Here is a 19147-nt window from a genome sequence, read left to right on the forward strand (position 1 = left end):
GGTGGAGTTCCTGAAACATATTAACATCATTATTCTATACACAACCAATTAGTGTAGTGGTCACTCAGTTGAATTAATCTGGAATAACGGGTACTTTTGTCTATATGTACCCTACCATGTGGAATTCATAAGACTTGGTCTCCAGACCCTTTATCATCTTGGTCAACCTCCTCTGCACATGTTCCAATTTGTCAATATCCTTAAATTGTGGTACCCAGAGCTGGAAACAGGACAGGTGTGGTCTGACCAAAGCAGAATAGAGTAGGACGATGACTTCTCTTGATCGGAACAGTATCCTCCTGTTGATGCAGCTTAGAATAGCATTAGCTTTTATTCCTGCGGTATCACGCTGTTGACACATGTTAAGCAGTCTACTAAGGCCCCTAGATCCTTTTCACGTACAACTGGCATTCCAGGTGTCCCCCATTTTATATTTTTTGCAGCTGGTTGTTCTTGCCCAAGTGTAGAACCTGACATTTGTCCCTATTAAAATTAAATTTGTTACTTTGTTAAGGCCATATTGAATCCTGATTCAATCCTGTCCCAGTTTGGCATCATCGGCAGATTTGATTAGCATCCTCTCAATACCTTCATCCAAGTCATTTATAAAGATGTTGAACAACAATGATGGTGCTTGGGTTTCCTAAATCTACATTCCTTCCTTCTCAGACTTGAACAAATATATATATTTGGGCTCAGAAGCAAGTTGAATTCAAGTGACCACTCACCATATCTGTGTGTGTGTGTGTGTATTCACTTATCTGATAATAACAAGGTTGAATTTCCTTCTGGAAGACCCTCTTTCCCCTACTCACAAGCCTGCAGTTGTATACGTGCTCCATCTCAGCCTCTGCAGGTCTGCCCTGTTCAGCCTCTGAAACATTCAACCCTCTTACATTACAAGGAATTCCATCGCCTAGCAACTGGGCTCTGGAAGCATTCCCATGGCAACTGCATCCCTGGCAGTTGGCTACCAATTGAAGGAGCATCTTGGTTGCATCCTACCCCCACAGGACAGGGCTTGAAAGGGAAGGAAGGGGCTGATGGTTTGTATCTTAACAGCTCGAGGGCCTTTTCTGCATAGAAAATGGGAGGTGTGAAGGTGAAGTCCCCTGAATAGGAAGGGCATTTGCCACTAAGCCACATTGTGTTCCCACTTGCTCAATTTCCAGGCCACCAACTTCATATTCAGTGAGAGGGTCCTGTCCATTAAGTGTTGGCTCCAGAGGCAATGCTAGAGGGTGCCTCCCAAAAAATTTCCCCTTTTCCTTTAAAAAACACACACACAAAACCAAAAAAAAACTTTGCTTACAGGGAAGCTGGGAATGCTGTAAAGTATAGTGTTGGTAAGACTCCAGGCAATTGCCCTCTTTTTAATTTGTTCAGAGGCGGTACTTTGTAGTAGCATATGCGAATTTGTGTCATTGGGCTGTAGCTACCTGGCTGAGCATACGAGGTTGCAGGTTCAATCCCTCGCAAATCCAGGTAGCACTTGCAGAAGTTACGCCCTGCCTGAAACCCTGGAGAGCCATGCTGCCAGTCAGTGTAAACAGTACTGAACTAAGTAGACCTGACTCACAAGAGCAGCTTCCTAAGCCACCTAGCAAACACCCTTCTTAGTACATCAGACTCCCGTTTGGGCACAGCGGAATCAGCTGACAAAATCTAGCATGTTAGAATTGCTTGATCTGTGCACTCACTGGTGCCCCGCCCTTTCTCTCGCTTCCCATACAATCCTGGCTCAGAATGCCATTAGTTGCAGGTTACACGATTTCCAGAAGTGCACCAGGCCAGGGCTACACCAAGTTTGCGATTGCCCCTGAGGGTCTCCAAGCGTGGGTAGAGTGTCTCCTCCCATCAGTCCCTCTTACGCTGTTTCTGCATTTTTAGTCATGGGTACACACACAAAGCAAGCAGGAAATTGGCAGTACTCTGCTCTTGTCACATTTGCAAGCGAGGAGAGAGAGGGTGAGGAAAGAGGTATATGAACTTACATCTTAATTCACAGCACTAGTCATAAACAAGAGAGAAACTTGTGGGTTCTGCCTGCTTTAAGAACAAAAATTGCCCTCAGGGAAGGCAGAAGTCTGTAACTCATAGACAAATGTGCAATACAATAGTCTGCACCTGCTGGTTAAAGGAAGGGCAAATCTTATGTTTTCCCAAGGAGCTCTGCATTGCCTGCAAAATATCAGTGATGGGTATTTTTGGATTCATGAAGCTAAGAAGGTTTGGGCCTGGTCATAGGTGACCACTCTTATGCCACCTTGTGTTCCGTGATGGGATACAAATGTAAGAAAATAATATTAAGAAACAAAAGCAACAACAAATTGCTTCAGAGACAGGTCCAGAAGCCTTTGAAAGCCGCACTTATTGCAAATATGAACTTAGGCTAACTTACGTTTTTATGGGGACACCAGAAATGAAGACTTATGATCTTTCTGCCCAATATATTTAAAGTTTTTTTTTATCCCATCCTTTGATAATTAAACAGGAATCTAAGACAGTGTGCGTTTTAAAATGTCAATCTAAAATACATGATAGCTAAACGACAAATTGTGTCTTCAACCAGCCACAGATGCGAACAGATTAGAGTGGCTGGATCTCTCACGGTTGTGGTTGGCCTCCATCCATCTGCACTTGCAGGGGTGAATTTCTCAAAGCCATTTCAAAAGCCATGAAGTGCCCGAGAAAACAAGCCAATCTCTACCTGGTGTTTAAAAATTAATTTTTTCAGCAAGTAAGCAAGCAGAAAAGCAGGGGATTCACATCATTGAAATGTCTCTAGTCAGAAAGCCCCCATTGCTGTTAAGATGAAAGTCTTCAGTCTTGGGCCTCCTTAAATGATCTCAGTCACTGGAGAGATTCATGTGAGAATACCGTAAATGGCAAGCAATTTTTTTATTTTTTTTAGTTCATAGCATTTATATCTCACTTTCTTCTCCAAGGAACTCAAGATAGTATACATGGTTTCCCCTGATCCCATTTAATCCCCATAATAACCTTGCAAGGCAAGTTAGGCTGAAAGGCAATGGTTGGCCCAAGGTTACCCAGTGACCTTCATGGCTGAGGTGGGACTTGAACCCAGGTCCTAGTCCAACCCTCTAACTGCTAACACTGTGCTGCTCTCCCCATAGAATTAGTATTAACGATACATGTTGTGGATACATGTCCCAAGTTCAAAATCATGTGTTCTGGCAATTCAGTGAAGGATAAAAGATATTCTAGCTCATAATCATATTCTTCAGAGAGAAAGAGAAATGTCTCCGGTTCGTGCTCTGGATAGAAGAGTCAAGCCTCATTGCCCAACAACTGCTTCTGAAATGGATTCTTTCAGCCGCTGTTTGCTCCTCCTTCTTTTTAACGCCTATTACACATTCCGTTCCCTGCCCAGTGTCCATCTTTCCCACTCTTTCTTAGATCCGAAATGGAAGAGAGCTGTCACACCCCCAAGAATAGCCCTCCTCGGGACGATAAGGCTGCCCCAACTGGCTTTGCACCCAGAATATCGGAAGCCATGGCTGAGTACTTGGTGAACACTGTGGCCGGCACTGCCAAAATGGTCCAGGCTTCTGTGGAAGCGCAAAAGTCTGCTCAGGTACTTGAGCCCAGGCTCTAGCAATGACCAGTAATAGAGAGACTGAATGAGAGAAATAATTCTCTTGCTCAAAACTCCCAGTATCATTTCTCAGCCTTTGCACACAGATACTAGTTGAAAAGGGTTCACTGGGCCGGGGGGGGGGGTGGTTTAGGCTGAAGCAGGCTTCCTCAAACTCGTCCCTCCAGATGTTTTGAGACTACAGTTCCCATCATCCCTGATCCCACTGGTCCTGCTAGCTAGGGATCATGGGAGTTGTAGGCCAAAAACATCTGGAGGGCCGAGTTTGAGGAAGCCTGGCTGAAGGATAGTTTCTAGCCCAAGTCATCCAACCTTGGGCTGAGGGATGATTTGAACCCTGATCTCTCTCCCCCCCCCCCATTCTAACACTGGCTCCATCCAATGCCCTGAACACTTAACAATCTTCAGGGTTCATTTAAAGCGCTTTAAATGTATGGTGTGTGTACACAGCCACTGTAACAGGTGTGTAACAACCAGCCTTTAACACATTTGCTGCCAGTGTCAAAGGGGGGGGGAGGCTTTTACAATGTTTCACCCATTTTGTGGAAGGAGATCAGGCAAGCATCCAACAATAGGGTGCTTTTGCAGACAGTTAAAGACCTTTCCTTTTTCTTGGACATTTCCTGACTGGTTGTTGTTGTTGTTGTTGTTGTTGTTGTTGTTGTTGTTCAGGCTGTTGGAGTTGCTGCAATTATACGAGTATGTTGACATTTCAGTGGTTATTTGTGGGTTTTAATGGTTTTTGCGTATTGTGAACTATTGTGAGATGTGTAAGCTTATAAACGAAAAGATATGTAAGATTTGTAAATAAATCAGTATGTAAGATTTAAAAATAAATGAATAAAATGGTTGTCATTTATAAAAGACCCATGGCACAGTTAAGAGTGATAAAAAATGAGCTCTTTTTATAGCAGTTTTATGTAGGAATCTTTTGTATCTGGGGCCTGGCATGGCTTCTAGAGACAATTGTGTGGAACTCAAACCCTGCATAGCCGTGACTTGTCCCCCTCTGCCTTCTCTCCAGCTCGCTTGTTTCCATGCAGAACAGACCCTGGCCCAGGCTCGGCTGAGCTACATGGCAGCACGGGGTTTGGCCGAGCGACTTTTGGGGTTCCTGAAACCCCCTGACTACCAAGGGCTCTTCCAGCTCCTGACAGAGCCCCCGCTACCCTATTCCGAATTCTGCACCATTATCCGACGTACAGAAAATGGTCAGTATCAATATCCCTGTTGCTGGGAGTTTGTTTTTCTGCCTGGACACCCATTGTCTCTGTCACTGTCCTTCTGGATCCTGCCTACTCCCTCAGTAGCCCCCAGCCCACCCATTCTTATGGGGGTCACACCCACTGACCCCCATATCTTCACCTACTTCAGATTCTGCGTGAAGCTAAGAATTCAGTAGGTGTGGCCTCCATAAGAATGGACGGGGCTACTGAGAGTAGGCAGGATTCAGATGATGTGTGGCACGGTGAATGGAGCAACAGAGCCTTTTCATGGGTGGCCCCTCAACTGTGGCATATACAGTGGTACCTCGGTTTAAGAACAGTCCTGTTTACGAACGATTTGGTTTATGAACTCTGCAAAACCGGAAGTACAGCGGTACCTCAGGTTAAGAACTTTAGCTAATGGGACCTCCTACTGTTGCTGCGCTGCCGCCACACGATTTCTGTTCTCATCCTTAAGTAAAGTTCTTAACCCGAGGTACTATTTCTGGATTAAGTTCGTAAACCAAGGTACCACTGTACTCTCCCCGAGGAGGCCTGCCTGGAGCTCTTGTTACTAGAATTATTATTGCTCACCATATTTCTGCACTTCACCATGCTATTCCAAGGCAGGTTACAAGAGCTTTAGAAATACAATATTAAAATGTTAAAATTAATTACAGTCAAGCGATTATGGTGGGTCCTACCATTTAGGGCCTAGCAGAAGTATTATTTCTGTTTTCCCAGGTTTCTTTTTAAAGAACTGCTAATGTTACCATTTTTAATTTAGTGCAGTTCAATTTTACTCTCTCCTTCAATGGGCTGCTGTTGTTTTAGTTTGCTGTAATAACTTGTGGGCATTAATAATAATAATAATAATAATAATAATAATAATAATAATAATAATAATAATAATACTTTGCTATTTTTATTTATGTTTTTACTTTTGCTTCTTACTGCCTTGCCAGCAACTCTGCACATGTAAATTTGTGTTGAAGGTGCAGGATATATAAATCATTAAAGAAAGCCCCCCCCCTTCCTCCTGCCCTGCAGCACTCCTGCACCCTGTTCTGAAGTGCAAGCCAGGATTCCCAGCCAGACGAGAACCAAGCCCAGGCTCTGAATTCACCTGTCCGTGAGTAACCTTGTGGGAGGAGCTAGTCAAGGAAGTGGCAAACCCATTATCTTAACGTTGGTGAGATCGTGGTGCTGATAACGCCAAGGTTGCAGGTTCAATCCCTGTATGGGATGGCTGCATATTCCCGCATTGCAGGGGGAGTTGGACTAGATCAGTGTTTTTCAAGCACTGTTCCGTGGCACACTAGTGTGCCGCGAGATGTTGCCTGGTGTGCCATGGGGAAAATTGAAAAATTCAAGAGAATTACTTTATATATAGTCAATATAGGCACAGAGTTAAATTTTTTAACATTTTCTAATGGTGGTGTGCCTCGTGATTTTTTTCATGAAACAAGTGTGCCTTTGCCCAAAAAAGGTTGAAAAACACTGGACTAGATGATCCTCAGGGTCCTTTACAACTCTACAATTCCACACTTTTTTATATATATGCTTTTATTTTTATGCTCCTCTTTCCAGACCAGACCTTAGCGATGATGGCCTTCAAGGAGGGGGTCATGACTTCCGGTGCTTCATATCCTCTTGTGCCTGTGAAACAGTGAGTGATATGCGTCCCTTGTGGTCTTCAACCTATAGGTTTTGTGGGGGCTTCCCCCCCCCCACCAATATCCGATGAGCAGGGCCTGGTTGTAATCTGCCCTCTGACGAGAGGAAGGCATTCGGCACATGCTGAGATGTAATGCAGCTTTGAAGCCGAGGGTATAGGCTTGCAGCCATGGGCGTAGCCGAGGGGCGGCAGCTGCCCCCCCCCCGTAATCAATAAAAATAAATAAAAATACACAGCAAACTGAGGTTCTGCGCGCGCGCGCCCCCACCACCAAGAGGTCTGCCCCTCCCTAACAAAAACCCTGGCTACGCCCAGGCTTGCAGCCACGTCAGAATATTTTTTTTAAATGTAGTGCTGGGAGGTGGTTATATTACCATTATGACCACAGCAGACGGGGAGGCGCAATTTAACCATTTGCTCTTCAACTGTGTTCTCGACAGAAATTAGCGATAAAAAAAGAGGATGGTTGATGGCTCTGTGAGGGGAGAGGACAGTCCAGGTGCCACAGGAGCAAGCTCTGGGTTCTCTTTTTTCCCTGTCTGCCTTCCTAAAAACCCTCCCCACCGAGCAGTTGTTGGCACTCTCAAATTTAAACGGAGATTTCCAGATCCAGTTGTCCATAAAAAAACAGAACAGGGAACCAAAGGAGGGCAGAAACCAGAAAAGTGCCAGGGGCCAGGTGGCAGCAGAGCCTATGCGTCTCTCACCTGTGTTATGTAATTAACTCTATTTAACCAGGCATTTGGCTGAGTAAACAATCTATGGCCTTTTAAATGTGTTGGCGGGATAGGGTGACTGGCTTCCCCCCTTTTGTTGTGATATGTATTTTGTGTTTCCTTTTGTATTTTATGCTGTAAACTGCACTGTGATCTTTGGATGGAGGGTGGTATATAGATTTAATTATCACTGTTAATAATAAAGGGAAATGTCAGCAGTGGGCCCCCTGAGCCCTGCACAGCTGGCAGCAGGCCTGATAGCTGAGTGAGGTGGGTGGGGCTTAATCTGAAGTAGGAGGGGCTAAGGGGAATCGGGGAAATAACAGGAAGCAAAAATTTTAATTTACAGGTGAAACTTGAAAAATTAGAATATCGTGGAAAGGTTCATTTCTTTCAGTAATTCAACTTAAAAGGTGAAACTAATATATGAGATAGACTCATGACATGCAAAGCGACATATGTCAAGCCTTTATTTGTTATAATTGTGATGATTATGGCGTACAGCTGATGAGAACCCCAAATTAACAATCTCAACTTTGGGGTTTTCATCAGCTCTATGCCATAATCAGCACAATTATAACAAGCAAAGGCTTGACATATCTCGCTTTGCCTGTCATGAGTCTATCTCATATATTAAACTCCAGTAGCTAATGAAAACAATTGCTTACATAAATGGACTTTTCCACGATATTCTAATTTTTTGAGTTTCACCTGTATTTGGGAGACCACTGTAAGCAGATGAAAACATTAGCAGGGTTTTAATAACACTTGTAATGTAACAAACACTATGAACAATATGAAGAGATATAAAATATGGATTATGAAATAATACACAGTTGAAAATGTTGACAATAGGACCCAGGGAGGGGATGGTGGGAAGTCAGGAGATTCTGAGAAATCTCTAAATATCAATATGTACTTGGTACTGTTGTATCACGCGGGTGGTGCTGTGGGTTAAACCACAGAGCCTAGAGCTTGCTGATCAGAAGGTTGGCGGTTCAAATCCCTGCAAGAGGTTGAGCTCCCATTGCTCGGTCCCTGCTCCTGCCAACCTAGCAGTTTGAAAGCACGAAGTGCAAGTAGATAAATAGGTACCGCTCCGGCAGGAAGGTAAATGGCGTTTCCGTGCGCTGCTCTGGTTTGCCAGAAGTGGCTTAGTCATGCTGGCCCCATGACCCAGAAGCTGTGTGCTGGCTCCCTCGGCCAATAAAGCAAGATGAGCGCCACAGCCCCAGAGTCGTCTGCAACTGGACCTAAAGGTCAGGGGTCCCTTTACCTTTACCTTTTTACTGTTGTATCTTTACACTTGTAAAACCAAATAATTTTTTTTATGGGAATAGCAGGAAGCACTATGGAGATCCTGTGAAATAGTGTGGAGGGGCCTAATAAGAGAGAGTGGGGAGGGGGGTTGCTCCGGGGTCTCCCCTTCCATCCTTCCCTTTTCTCCCACAGCAGGATGAGGACTGCAAAGAGGAAGACGAGGGTCTGTCTCTGCATATTCGAGGGCGAAACCCCTCACGCCATAAGCAAGTACGTGCCCTCAAACCGCTGTTCAGTATCGTTATAGAAATCAGGCTTGGCTTTTGCAGCCCAGCTCCCCACCAAGCGACTTTGGATCCCTTGAGGTCCGCTATTGGTCAGAGAAATAAATGAAGACATTAATCACATATAAGAAAGCAAGGCTGGGTGCTGAGCCCGATCTTTATGGATCAGTTGCAACAGGATCTCCCCCTCCCACAAAAGAAAGAAGAAGAGCCCCAAACAAAGTGGGGAGCTACTTTTGAAACTTGCGCCCAGCTGCCTTGACAAGAAAGACACAAAATGTCATAGAAGGAGGGGCTGCCCAGTGAAACTGGGGCATGCGTAATTTGCATGGTTTCTAACTTACCAGTCATGACACTTTGTGAATTGCCCTCTGTCATTCATATTTCTGACCCATTTAACCACCCCTTTATATATTGTAACTATCCTGTCCGGGATCCATTATTCTTGCCCCTGCTGCAACCTCCCACTTTGATACTCAATAGACCTCCATTTGACAGGTCTCAGCTTCTATTGACAAGCCACCCAAACTGCAGATTTATGGTATGCTGGCAGCCCATTGAGGAGTTTTCAATTTTCCTGGCTACAGAGGTGGCTGCCAGCATGACTCGTCTGCCCCCCTTTCATTTCTAAACTAGAAGGTGCTGGAGTTCTGGCCTGGGAACCTATTTTTCCTAAGGAATCTGGCATTTGGGAAGCTGCCTGTGGTCACTAACTTGTGAGCAAGAGATTCTGCAGAGGGGTCTTGTGTGGTACTTTAAAGCCTGAATTTTGTGGCATAAGCTTTTGTGAACTAGCAACCACCATACCAGATGCAGGAAATGTATCCTCAGTAGGCAGATAGAAATATACTGTGACAACTTGACAGGCCCTACCTCTTCCATTTAATGGCTTTTGGGTCCCACCCCTAAATACCGGGGGGCGGGGGTTGTCTTCCCATCTGTACTTGTGTGTTTGTGTGTGCCTAACCTGCCAGCTGAGGACAGCTCCTCCTGCATCTGATGAAGTCAGCCTTAGTCTGTGAAAACAGATGTGGTAATGAATCCGTCTGTCTTCAAAGTGCCACAAGGCCTTCTGTTGTTTTTGCTGCAAACCCTAACACGGATCACCTCTCAAATTTGTTATTACTACTAGTAGTATGTTTCTTGGAAATGTGGGATTTGGCTCCTAGGACTGAAAAATGGCTTTGAAGATGCCCAGACATTTCCTCGGTCCTATATGCTTTCTTCCCTTATCAGGTGGAGACTGTGCTTCTGGAAGATCAGATGGGGTATGTGACCCAGCGCCGGCCCCGACGGTCCCCCTCAGCTGGTGTGGAGGGGCTTTCGCCCCTAGTATCTGAGCAGGACCTCAGCACCATTCAGGTATTGACTCTCCGGGCATAAGGCATCAGGGAAAATTTGAAAGGACAGGTGGTAGAGGCAAGAGGAGCAGGATTTGTTTGTTTAATGTTTATTTATTACATTTATGTACAATCTTTCCCCCCCAAGCAGCTCAAGGTGGTGTACTTGGTTCTTCCTTCCCATTCCCCCCCCCCCCCACAGCAACCCTGTGAGGTAGGCTAGACTGAGAGGCAGTGACTGGCCCAAGATCACCCAGTGAGTTTCATTGGCTGAGTTGGGATCTGAACCTTAGTCTCACAGGTCCTAGTCCAACACTTTAAAGTCTGTTATACTACAGGGACTTCCAAATCTACTGGCGTAGGAATGCACTGATGGGAACATTGTCATCAGCTGAGAAAGAGAGACTGGATAGGAGACCAAGTTGGAGGGAGGGAGGACAGCCTGCCAGGCCCCATCCACGACTTGTGAGTCACAACTCCAGACAAGAAGTAGGGCACTAGGGTTACATTGATTATACCACAAAGCAAACAAACTTTTAACTGGAGTCCTTAAAAACTGTGAAGAATTCCTTGACAGTTTGGGAGGCAACACATAGTGACACCAGTGGATCTTTTCTGCATTTATAGATGCAAATCTAAGGTTTACCCATTTTATCCCCAGAACAACCCTGCAAAGTAGGCTATACCGACAGCAACTGTTACTGGCCTCTAGGTCATCCTGCAAGCATCATGCCTTGTTGTGGATGTGAACCCAGCTCTCCCTAGTCCAACACACTGGTTGCCATACTTCATAGTTATGCAAAGGCAAGAATTTCGGCAGATGTAGGTCTTTGCACACCTGCAAGCCACAATCTCTTCTTCTACGGAGCCTGCCCCTCTTTTTCCTGTCCTCAACCCAACCTGTTCAGAATGCACCCAAGTATCAGCTGTAACTCCTGCCCACGTCCCCAGGCTGAGGGAGGAGGGAGAGAGAAAGAAGAGGATTTCCCTTGTGCGTGGGACTATAGAACACTCCATTTTTCTTATTTTCAGAAATTCTGAAACGTTTAGCGTCACCACACTTCAGTCACGGGTTCTATACTAGCATGGCTGGGGGTGGGTTGCCAACTTTGGGGGAAGTTGTGTTGTCAGGGATGACTCTAATTTTGGATGTGTTTCAATGAATATATGAAACATGTAAAAGAGCAAGGTCTGTTTCCCTCTGGGAGGGTGGCAACCCTAACCCCACACTTCCAGAGGACCTACCTTTGGACCAAGTCTAGAGCTGGGGAACTTTGACCATGAATCATCACATTCCTTGGTATAATCATAGCCACATTCTATGCCAAGTAGGAAACAGACTTTTTCAGTGTCAGGGTGGTGGTGGAGGTGCTTAGAAACTGTGTTTTGCTTCTTATTTTCTTCCTTCCCTGCACTACAGCCCCTGATCTGCTGCCCATCCCGCCAGGGTGGGCCAGGCAAGTTCCTGAGCAAAGTGTCTCGGCGCAAGGATCAGCCTCAGCCAGAGAATTCGGACAGCGACCCCGACCAGCCAGAGGCTTCGTCTGAGGACACCTGATCAACCTGGCTCCAGACCCACTGTATTCACAAGAGAGAATAATAAACACTCCGCTTGAACCCCTCTCCCATTTCCCTCCAGGATCTGGAGGGGGAAAGGACAACGCATCTCTCACACATTCCATCGGAGAGAGCCAACATGGCACCCTCCAGATGTTGGTCAGCTATGGCTCCCACCATCCCTGGCCATTGGCCATGCTGGCTGGGGCTGTTGGGGAGTTATAATCTGAAGGGCACCAGGTTGGCTATCCTTGCAATAATCACAGCAAGCAGGATTGGGAAGGGGAGGAAAGCTGCAAAGCATGCTGGGTTAATTGCCATATGATGCATTCTGGGTAAACATCAGGTTCTGTCCATGAAGGGATTGAAGAACCATTCAAAGCAGCTGGCACTGCCACCTCTTTCAAAATATATTTAAATAAAATGCAAATGAACAAACAAGCGAAAACCCTGGCCATTGCATATACATGAGTGAATTCATATACTGTACAGCCTGCATATCTGTTCACAGATTAGGTGGCAATCCTATTAGCAAGCAAGCAAGAGGTGGTGTGGTGTAATGGACTGAGTGCTGGACTTGGCCAAGGAGTCCTGAGTTCAAATCCCAGCTGGACCCATGCGATACACACACACACCCCTCGGTTTTCAAACGTCTCCATTTTCAAACACTGTAAACCTGCAAGTAAATGTCTCTGTTTTCGAACGTGCCTCAGAAGTCGAACATGCCATGCGGCTTTTGCTTAGTGCAAGATCCTGAGGCCTAGCTGTCGGCTATTGAGTTTTCAGTTTTCGAACATTTCAGAACTCGAGCAGTCTTGCGGAACTGATTACATTCGAAAACAGAGGTACTGTTTACTGTTAAATTTATACATAGCCCTGGTGAAAGTTCATCACACTGATATAAATACTATACTATTACAAAAGCCAGGTGCCCACCCTAAATCTGTAACAATACCAAAGCGTGCCAGTAGCCACTATTAACTCCATTAAAGCAACAACTATGGAAATTGAAATCAGCCATATTTTATCTGGTGATTCTTTACCCCTTCATGTGCCATCTTCAGTTGCCCGGCAGCTTGTAATTAAAACTCTTATCAAGCAAAGAAGAAATGATTAGAAAGTCCACCGATTCAAATCATGTTTTCGAAATTTATTTCATACTCCGTTAAGAAATACCACTCATTAAAAAAACATGTTTGTTTATTTGTTAAGTTGTCAAAACAGGAAAAAAAAGATGATCTCTCGAGGTAAAAGTTCTGCTTTCAGTTGCAAGATATTATTAAAGGCGGCTACTTCCTTGCTAAAGACTTTTGTACAGCAATTCTTACTATCAAGACTAAAGCAAGATACAGTACAGAAGCACTGGATCTGGCGAGCCTTTCAGCGTGGGGAAATACAGTACAGTAATAGTTCCCTTTACATACTTTCTGACTGGCCAATAAGAAAACAGGAGGGTCCGAAGGAGCCGGCCCAGGGAAGCCGGAAGCGCTCCAAAGCCAACCTCCATGTCGGCGGCTGTTCGGCCAACTCTCTCTAATGGAGCTTTTCTGAAGCCTCGGTCCTCCGAGTACTCTAGGAGCGGAGTAACCATAAATCACAGGAAGAAGACGAGGAAAAGTGGCCCTTCTAGCCCGGCTTCTTGTTGGTGGGACTACACCAAAACGAAAGTCGGCAGGGGAGCGTATGGAGACGAAACCATTGGCGTTCCGAAATGTCCCTCTCCCCCGGGGAAGGGGGCGGGAGTGCAGTTTTTAAAGAGACAGGCAGACATTTTCCTTTCCGAACCTGAGCAGAGTAGCTGAAGGTTGCGGAAACCGGGGGAAGCTGCGTGCATTGGGCCAAAGCAGGAAGGCAAAAAGCGGGGAGCGGGAGTCTCCGAGTCCGTCGCGAGGACAAGAAAGAGCGGGCGGAATACGAGGGGCTCCTGCACCGGGTGGGCGCTGCGTGGTCCGAGCGTTGCATCGGATCTCGGGGCTTGCAAGGAGGTTCCGCCGCCGAGCAACAGCTGGCCGCGAGATGAAGCAAGAAAACATCTTCCTCTTCGTCCCCAACCTCATCGGTACGTTCCCCGGGGCGCCGGGCGGGGTAGAGGAGGAGGCTGCGATCCTGAAACACGTTGGGCTGCGTGCGCGCCATCCAATTAAAAGCGCGCTGCTCCTCCTCCCCGAAATGCTGGGAAGTGTAGTTTACCCGGCACGGACTTTTTAGCCCTCGCAAACCACCATTCCCAGGATTCATATGTGCTTTAAGTATGCTTTAAATGGATGGCGTGTGTGTTCGCATCCTAAATGAGTAGACCGACTGGAATGAATGGGGGCCTGCGTTAGTCACGCCCATTAATCTCGATGAGGCAGCCCTGCTGTGGCTAATGTTAAATGCAATCCATGAGCTCCGGGAAGAGCCTCATAAACCCAGCTGAACTGCACAGGGGGAGTCGCTTCTGTGTAAACGTGCTTAGGGTGGGGTGTTGTGATGCTCTTCTAGGGAGGACAGGCCTGGCCCTAGTTCTGGAGACATGACCTAGTTCTGGGCCTCTCGAGATGTTCAGAAGCAGTAGAGCTCCAAATCCCGGTGCTGGGAGACAGACACAGGTGGGTGAAGGCTCCTTGCCTTCATGCTCCGTTTATAGACTTCCCGAATGCATCCTGGAAAACCGGATGCCGATGCCAGACTAGATCGACCTTTGGTCTGATCTCGCTTGGTAAAAGCTGAGAAGTGCATCGTGCTCCGGCCCCTTCCCTGCCTCCGGGCCTTCTGCTTCAACACTCCCGTCTATTTCCTGCCCTGTTATTTTCACAAGTGTTAATCTGCAGCTGAAGGCAGCAGCAGCATCCGGACTTTCTTCTCCAGATTAGATCTGGCAGGCAGGCAAGTGACTCACCTGTCTCTTGTAGGCTCAGTCTGGACCCTTTCATTTCTTACGGTTGATTGTAGCTTTCAATGCCAAAAACAGAAGAGGAAAAGGGTGTTTCCAAAATAGAGTCTGTTCCTCCTTCTCTTCAACACTCCTGAAGGAACCTTACTGATCTTTGAGTGACTCTTGCCTAGATATCTGGGGAGGTGGGGTTGTGGGTAGCAAAGGAGGGGGAAACCAACTAGAATTTGCATGACCCATTTCTCCAGTTTTCTGGGGGCTGCAGGGCTTGGGGGTTAAAAGATTCCAGGACAGTGTCTCATCTTGCTTCCTTGTCCTTTGCAGGTTACGCCCGCATAATCTTCGCTTTTATCGCTTTCTATTTTATGCCAACCTCCCACATAATAGCATCCTTCTTTTACCTCCTGAGCGGTTTCCTTGATGCCTTCGATGGCTATGCGGCTCGGGCCCTCAACCAAGGTAAGGCTCAGTCTGCAAAGCCTTCCAATGTGTGCCTCAAGGCAGAGGGGGCCACAGGGTGGCCGCATACAAGCCATACACTGAAAACACATGGCTTCATGAACAGAAAACTCTAGTTCCCAGGATTCTTTTGGGATGCTTTTAAATGGATGGAATGTATGCATTCTGTGTGGTATGGAATAATTTGTTGTGGTGTAATGCAGTCCGTTTGAATATATATATAGAGAGAAAGAATGAGTGAGTGAGAGTGTCAGGGAGCACATATATGAGGAGTTGAAGCTGTCCCACACAGAGTTAGATCACTGGTCCATCTATTTCAGTGCTGCCTGCTCTGAATGGCGGCAGCAGCTCTCTACAGTCTCAGGCAAAAGCCTGTCTAACTGACCCAGTTGAAGATGCTGGAGGATGCACCCGAGACCTCCTGCTGAGCTGCATTCCGTCCTCGGAAGAAGACTGAGGTTGCCGTGTTGCTTAAGACTATGAGCTACAAGGTCCCTGGCTCAAAGCTTGGTTCAGGTTTGAGCTCACTGGGTGGCAGCAGGCAAGGTGCTATCACTCAGCCTTACCCACCCTCAGATCTGTACTTTGCTGCCGCTGCAACAAGGCGCTGCCTGCCTGAACCTCCCCTGCGAGCAGCAGCCACAAAGAAGGAGGGTCTGTGCCCTGGCTCCTTTGTGCAAAGTGCCCCCCACCCCACTTCCTCTTGCCGCAGTGCTACTCTTTGCCTCACGCTCCCTTCCAGAAATCTACAGGAATAATGCCTGGTTCTGGGTAAAGCCCTCCAGATCTGCAACTGTAGCCAAAAGGAAGTGTGTCCAAATAGAATGAGATTTTCTTGCTGAGGCGGGAAGGTTTCACAAGGTTTCCGTCTGTGTAAGCTGCACACCGAAACCTGTTGTTTTCAAGTGTGCCTGCCTGGACCACACAACACATGGCCTCACAGCAGAAGCACAGCCACCTGTGGCCGTCACCTGCCTGGGGCAGCAAAAACTTGTCAAGCACATAGCAAGCCACAATATATGCATTAAAACTTTGATGGGTTGGGGGTTACGTGTGGCTGCAGTCTCTGCTGTATGCATAGCTTCCTCCCCATTGGTTTACAGCACCTTTGCCTTTCTCATGTGTGCTGTCCTTCCCAGGCACCCGCTTTGGCGCCATGCTGGACATGTTGACGGACCGCTGCGCCACCATGTGCCTGCTGGTGAACCTCGCTATGCTCTACCCTGAATCTGCCCTTTGGTTCCAACTCAGCATGAGCCTTGACGTTGCCTCCCATTGGCTCCATCTCCACAGGTACCAGCTGGGGAAAGGAGGGACTCTGCCCTCTATGGCGGCATCAGAAGTTGCCTTGTACAATATTGGACAATGATGTCCAGGTCTGGCTCAGCCTCGCCTGCTGTGACTCGCAGCAGGGTCTCGGGCTGAAAGGGAGCCTTTTGTATCGCCCGTATGCCTATTCCTTTTAAATGGAGGTGCCGGAGACCGAACCTGGGGTCTTCTGCGAACAACCCAGATGCTCTGCCGCTCAGCTATGGTGCCTCCCCTGCTGGGATAGAGAGGCATGGAAGGGAAGAGAGGCTGAGCACTCCTGGCTCCCATTTTAACTACCTTCTCTGCTCCCACCAGCACCGTGGTAAAAGGTGCGGAGAGCCACAAGACCATCGACTTGTCAGGGAATCCAATCCTGCGGGTGTATTACAGCTCCCGGGTGAGTGATAATTTCTTTAGATCTCTCCCTCCCTCCCCCCTCTCTCTGAACTGTCTCTCCCTCTCTCTGAACTGTCTCTCTCCCTCTCTCTGAATTGTTCCTACTACATTTCTCCAGGCTCCCATCCTTTAAAAAAAATTATGTTCAAAAGCTTTATTGAACAAATGACAAAACAAATAAAGCAAGAAGATGGGGGGATGGGGACAGATGTAGTGTGATAAACTACCAAAAAAACAAAAAACAGCTCTTTCATTAAGGCAAGAGAAATCAGAATTGTTGGTGCAAGGCTGATGTAATTGAGTAATTTCCTATTTCTGCTGCTTCCTATGGATCCTTTCCCCTTGGAATCAAAATAGAAATATCACTTGCTATCACATTTCCTCAAAGGCAAAATACTGCCCTATTCGTTCCCCTCCACCACCAGAGTGTCTCACAATCTATATTGGGAGATCCCTCCCTCTGTCCTAGTTCTGCCCCACTCTCCACTCCAAATCTTGTATTTGGAAGCCTTCTTGTAAAGTATGAACAGAAAGGGATGTCATTAAAAAATATACCACAGTACGCAATGAACTATGGGAGATTTAATTTCCTCTCAATCCCCTGCAGATTTAGCTGTCTGCTCGAAGAGGGTTTGTGGCCATTGTATCATATTTTAAGAGTTTGGGAGAGTGTTTCATATTTCACTTCTGCAACATCTCCATTGGCTTCCAGTTAGTTTCAAGGCCTGGTTTTTAAAAGGGCTCTTTTGGACCTTTTAAAGCCCCAGGTCATCTGGTTCCAGGATTGTTTGTTTGTAATGCACTTTATATCAAATGGTCCCAGGATGGGATACGCGGATCATTAGAGCAATCCCAGTTGCAAATCAAGAGTGGATAAAGACAGTAAATAAACTTAAAACACAGGGGCCAGTTGTGACACTATTAAGTTGATATGGGTAACAATTCCAGAATGTCTGAGCAAATTAACCAGGTCTTAAGCTAGTGCCAAAACAAAATCAAAGTTGTTTCTGAGTTGTCTTCAACAGCAGCCCCACATTACAGTGATCCAGGCAGAACGTTATTAGTGTTGCTGTAGCCAGGCTATCTCTATCCAGAAATGGTTGTGGCTGGAAAAGCAACAGAAGTTGTCCAAATGCAGCTTCAGTCCCCAAACCAGGCCTGAAACCAAGCTGGAAGATCCTCTTCCGAGCACCTTGAAATATGCCCAGAAAAGGGGATATTTGCAGCTGGGCAGTAGTTGTCGTGCACCTCCAAGTCCAGCTTCCCGTATGAGGCTGTCTGTATCTTAAGTTCCCCCTCGGGGTCCTTGCCCCGGGGGATCAGGGACTTCTCTGTGACGGCATCAAAGCAATAGAGCTCTCTTCCTAGAGAACCCACCTGACTCCTTCATTGTTGGTCATCAGAAGGCAGGCCAAGGCTGCCCTTTTCTGCAAAGCGTTGGGACTATCCGACCATTGGGATAATGTGCCTGCTACTTACATTGTTTCCCTCTTGGATTGTAGTATTAGTAGTACCAGCAGTTACTTGCGTACATGATGCTGTACTGCATGCTTGTAAGCTGATTTAGCGGATATTGCAGTCTGCACACGTTTCTGAATAAACTAGCAACCAAACAGAGCTGACGTCCTTATGTGTGCAGTGGACACGCCCTTCGGAGTAACTCAGATAGCTTTTCTTTGCTCTCTTTACTCTGGCCTGGTTTGACATGGTTTCTCCTCCTCCTTCCAGACTGTCCTCTTCATCATGTGCGCTGGGAATGAGCTCTTCTACTGTATGCTGTATTTGCTGTGTTTTGGGGAAGGACCAGAAAGTGAGTATGCTAAGCCAGAGGGATGATGCCTAGGGGTCGTTGGGCATTTCAAAGGACTCCTTCCTTACCCCCACCCCCACCCCCTTTTTTTTTCTTTTCCCAGTCCTGCCCGGACAGGCTGGCCTCTACCGCCTAGTCCTGTGGGTTTGTGCCCCAATCGCCATCGCCAAGAGCCTCATCAGCCTGGTCCACCTGATCTGTGCCTCGTGCAATATGGCTGCTCTGGACGTCGCGGAACGTGCAAAGAGGAAGTAGCGTCGAAAGACCCCAGCGGAGGGGGGGGGGCAGAAGAATCGCTCCCTTTCACGCTTGCAATGGGACCAGCTTATCATCCCTCGCCGTGACGGGGTTAGCCACTCCACTTGCGCAGCTCTTGCTTGATGTGATGACCCCACCTCCCCACGAATGTATAGGATGATGGGAGTACGTCCTGCCCCTCCCGGCTCCTTCCTGCATTCCCATGATGCTTTGCACTTAGGAGAAGATTGGCTGGTAGGGAGGAATATTGACTTCGCCCGTGGGCTGAAAAGGAGGGATTGGATCGGCCATTTTGAGGGGCAGCTAAATAGACCTTCGTTTCGAGCTTTTTGGTTCCGTGCTTCAAAACTTGCTGCATGCTTGGGCAGGGTGGGACAAA

At 47.0% G+C, this 19147-nt stretch overlaps 2 protein-coding genes across 3 annotated transcripts; both read left to right on the top strand.

The window, feature by feature from the left end:
- The first annotated feature begins 837 nt into the window (after positions 1–837).
- On the top strand, positions 838–11763 carry LOC117058054. Its single transcript, XM_033168953.1, has 8 exons — positions 838–1046; positions 3421–3598; positions 4644–4830; positions 5875–5956; positions 6415–6493; positions 8671–8748; positions 9999–10124; positions 11523–11763. Exons 2-8 carry the CDS (start codon positions 3428–3430, stop codon positions 11658–11660), a joined length of 861 nt encoding a protein of 286 aa, XP_033024844.1. The 5' UTR covers positions 838–1046; positions 3421–3427; the 3' UTR covers positions 11661–11763.
- Positions 11764–13271: 1508 nt separating this feature from the next.
- Positions 13272–18788, top strand: CDIPT (CDP-diacylglycerol--inositol 3-phosphatidyltransferase). Of its 2 annotated transcripts, none has more exons than XM_033168955.1 (6): positions 13272–13718; positions 14859–14993; positions 16133–16286; positions 16620–16701; positions 18429–18510; positions 18614–18788. In XM_033168955.1, the coding sequence occupies exons 1-6, from the start codon at positions 13676–13678 to the stop codon at positions 18763–18765; spliced, it is 648 nt and encodes a 215-aa protein (XP_033024846.1). In that variant the 5' UTR covers positions 13272–13675; the 3' UTR covers positions 18766–18788. The 2 variants fall into 2 exon arrangements, with proteins under 2 accessions (XP_033024846.1, XP_033024847.1); XM_033168956.1 differs by having other exon boundaries at positions 13464–13718; positions 14944–14993.
- The last annotated feature ends 359 nt before the right edge of the window (positions 18789–19147 follow it).

This window comes from Lacerta agilis, chromosome 14, assembly GCF_009819535.1.
Source record: "Lacerta agilis isolate rLacAgi1 chromosome 14, rLacAgi1.pri, whole genome shotgun sequence".
Classification (NCBI taxonomy): Eukaryota; Metazoa; Chordata; class Lepidosauria; order Squamata; family Lacertidae; genus Lacerta; species Lacerta agilis.

Bases quoted from the DNA above. Each gene is read 5' to 3' on its own strand.
- CDIPT (XM_033168955.1), top strand. From the start codon at position 13,676: ATGAAGCAAGAAAACATCTTCCTCTTCGTCCCCAACCTCATCG. The intron at 16,702-18,428 runs GTGAGTGATAAT...TCCTCCTTCCAG, and splicing joins GGGTGTATTACAGCTCCCGG to ACTGTCCTCTTCATCATGTG. The intron at 18,511-18,613 runs GTGAGTATGCTA...TTCTTTTCCCAG, and splicing joins TTTTGGGGAAGGACCAGAAA to TCCTGCCCGGACAGGCTGGC.
- LOC117058054 (XM_033168953.1), top strand. From the start codon at position 3,428: ATGGAAGAGAGCTGTCACACCCCCAAGAATAGCCCTCCTCGGGACGAT. The intron at 3,599-4,643 runs GTACTTGAGCCC...CCTTCTCTCCAG, and splicing joins AAGCGCAAAAGTCTGCTCAG to CTCGCTTGTTTCCATGCAGA. The intron at 6,494-8,670 runs GTGAGTGATATG...TTTCTCCCACAG, and splicing joins CCTCTTGTGCCTGTGAAACA to CAGGATGAGGACTGCAAAGA.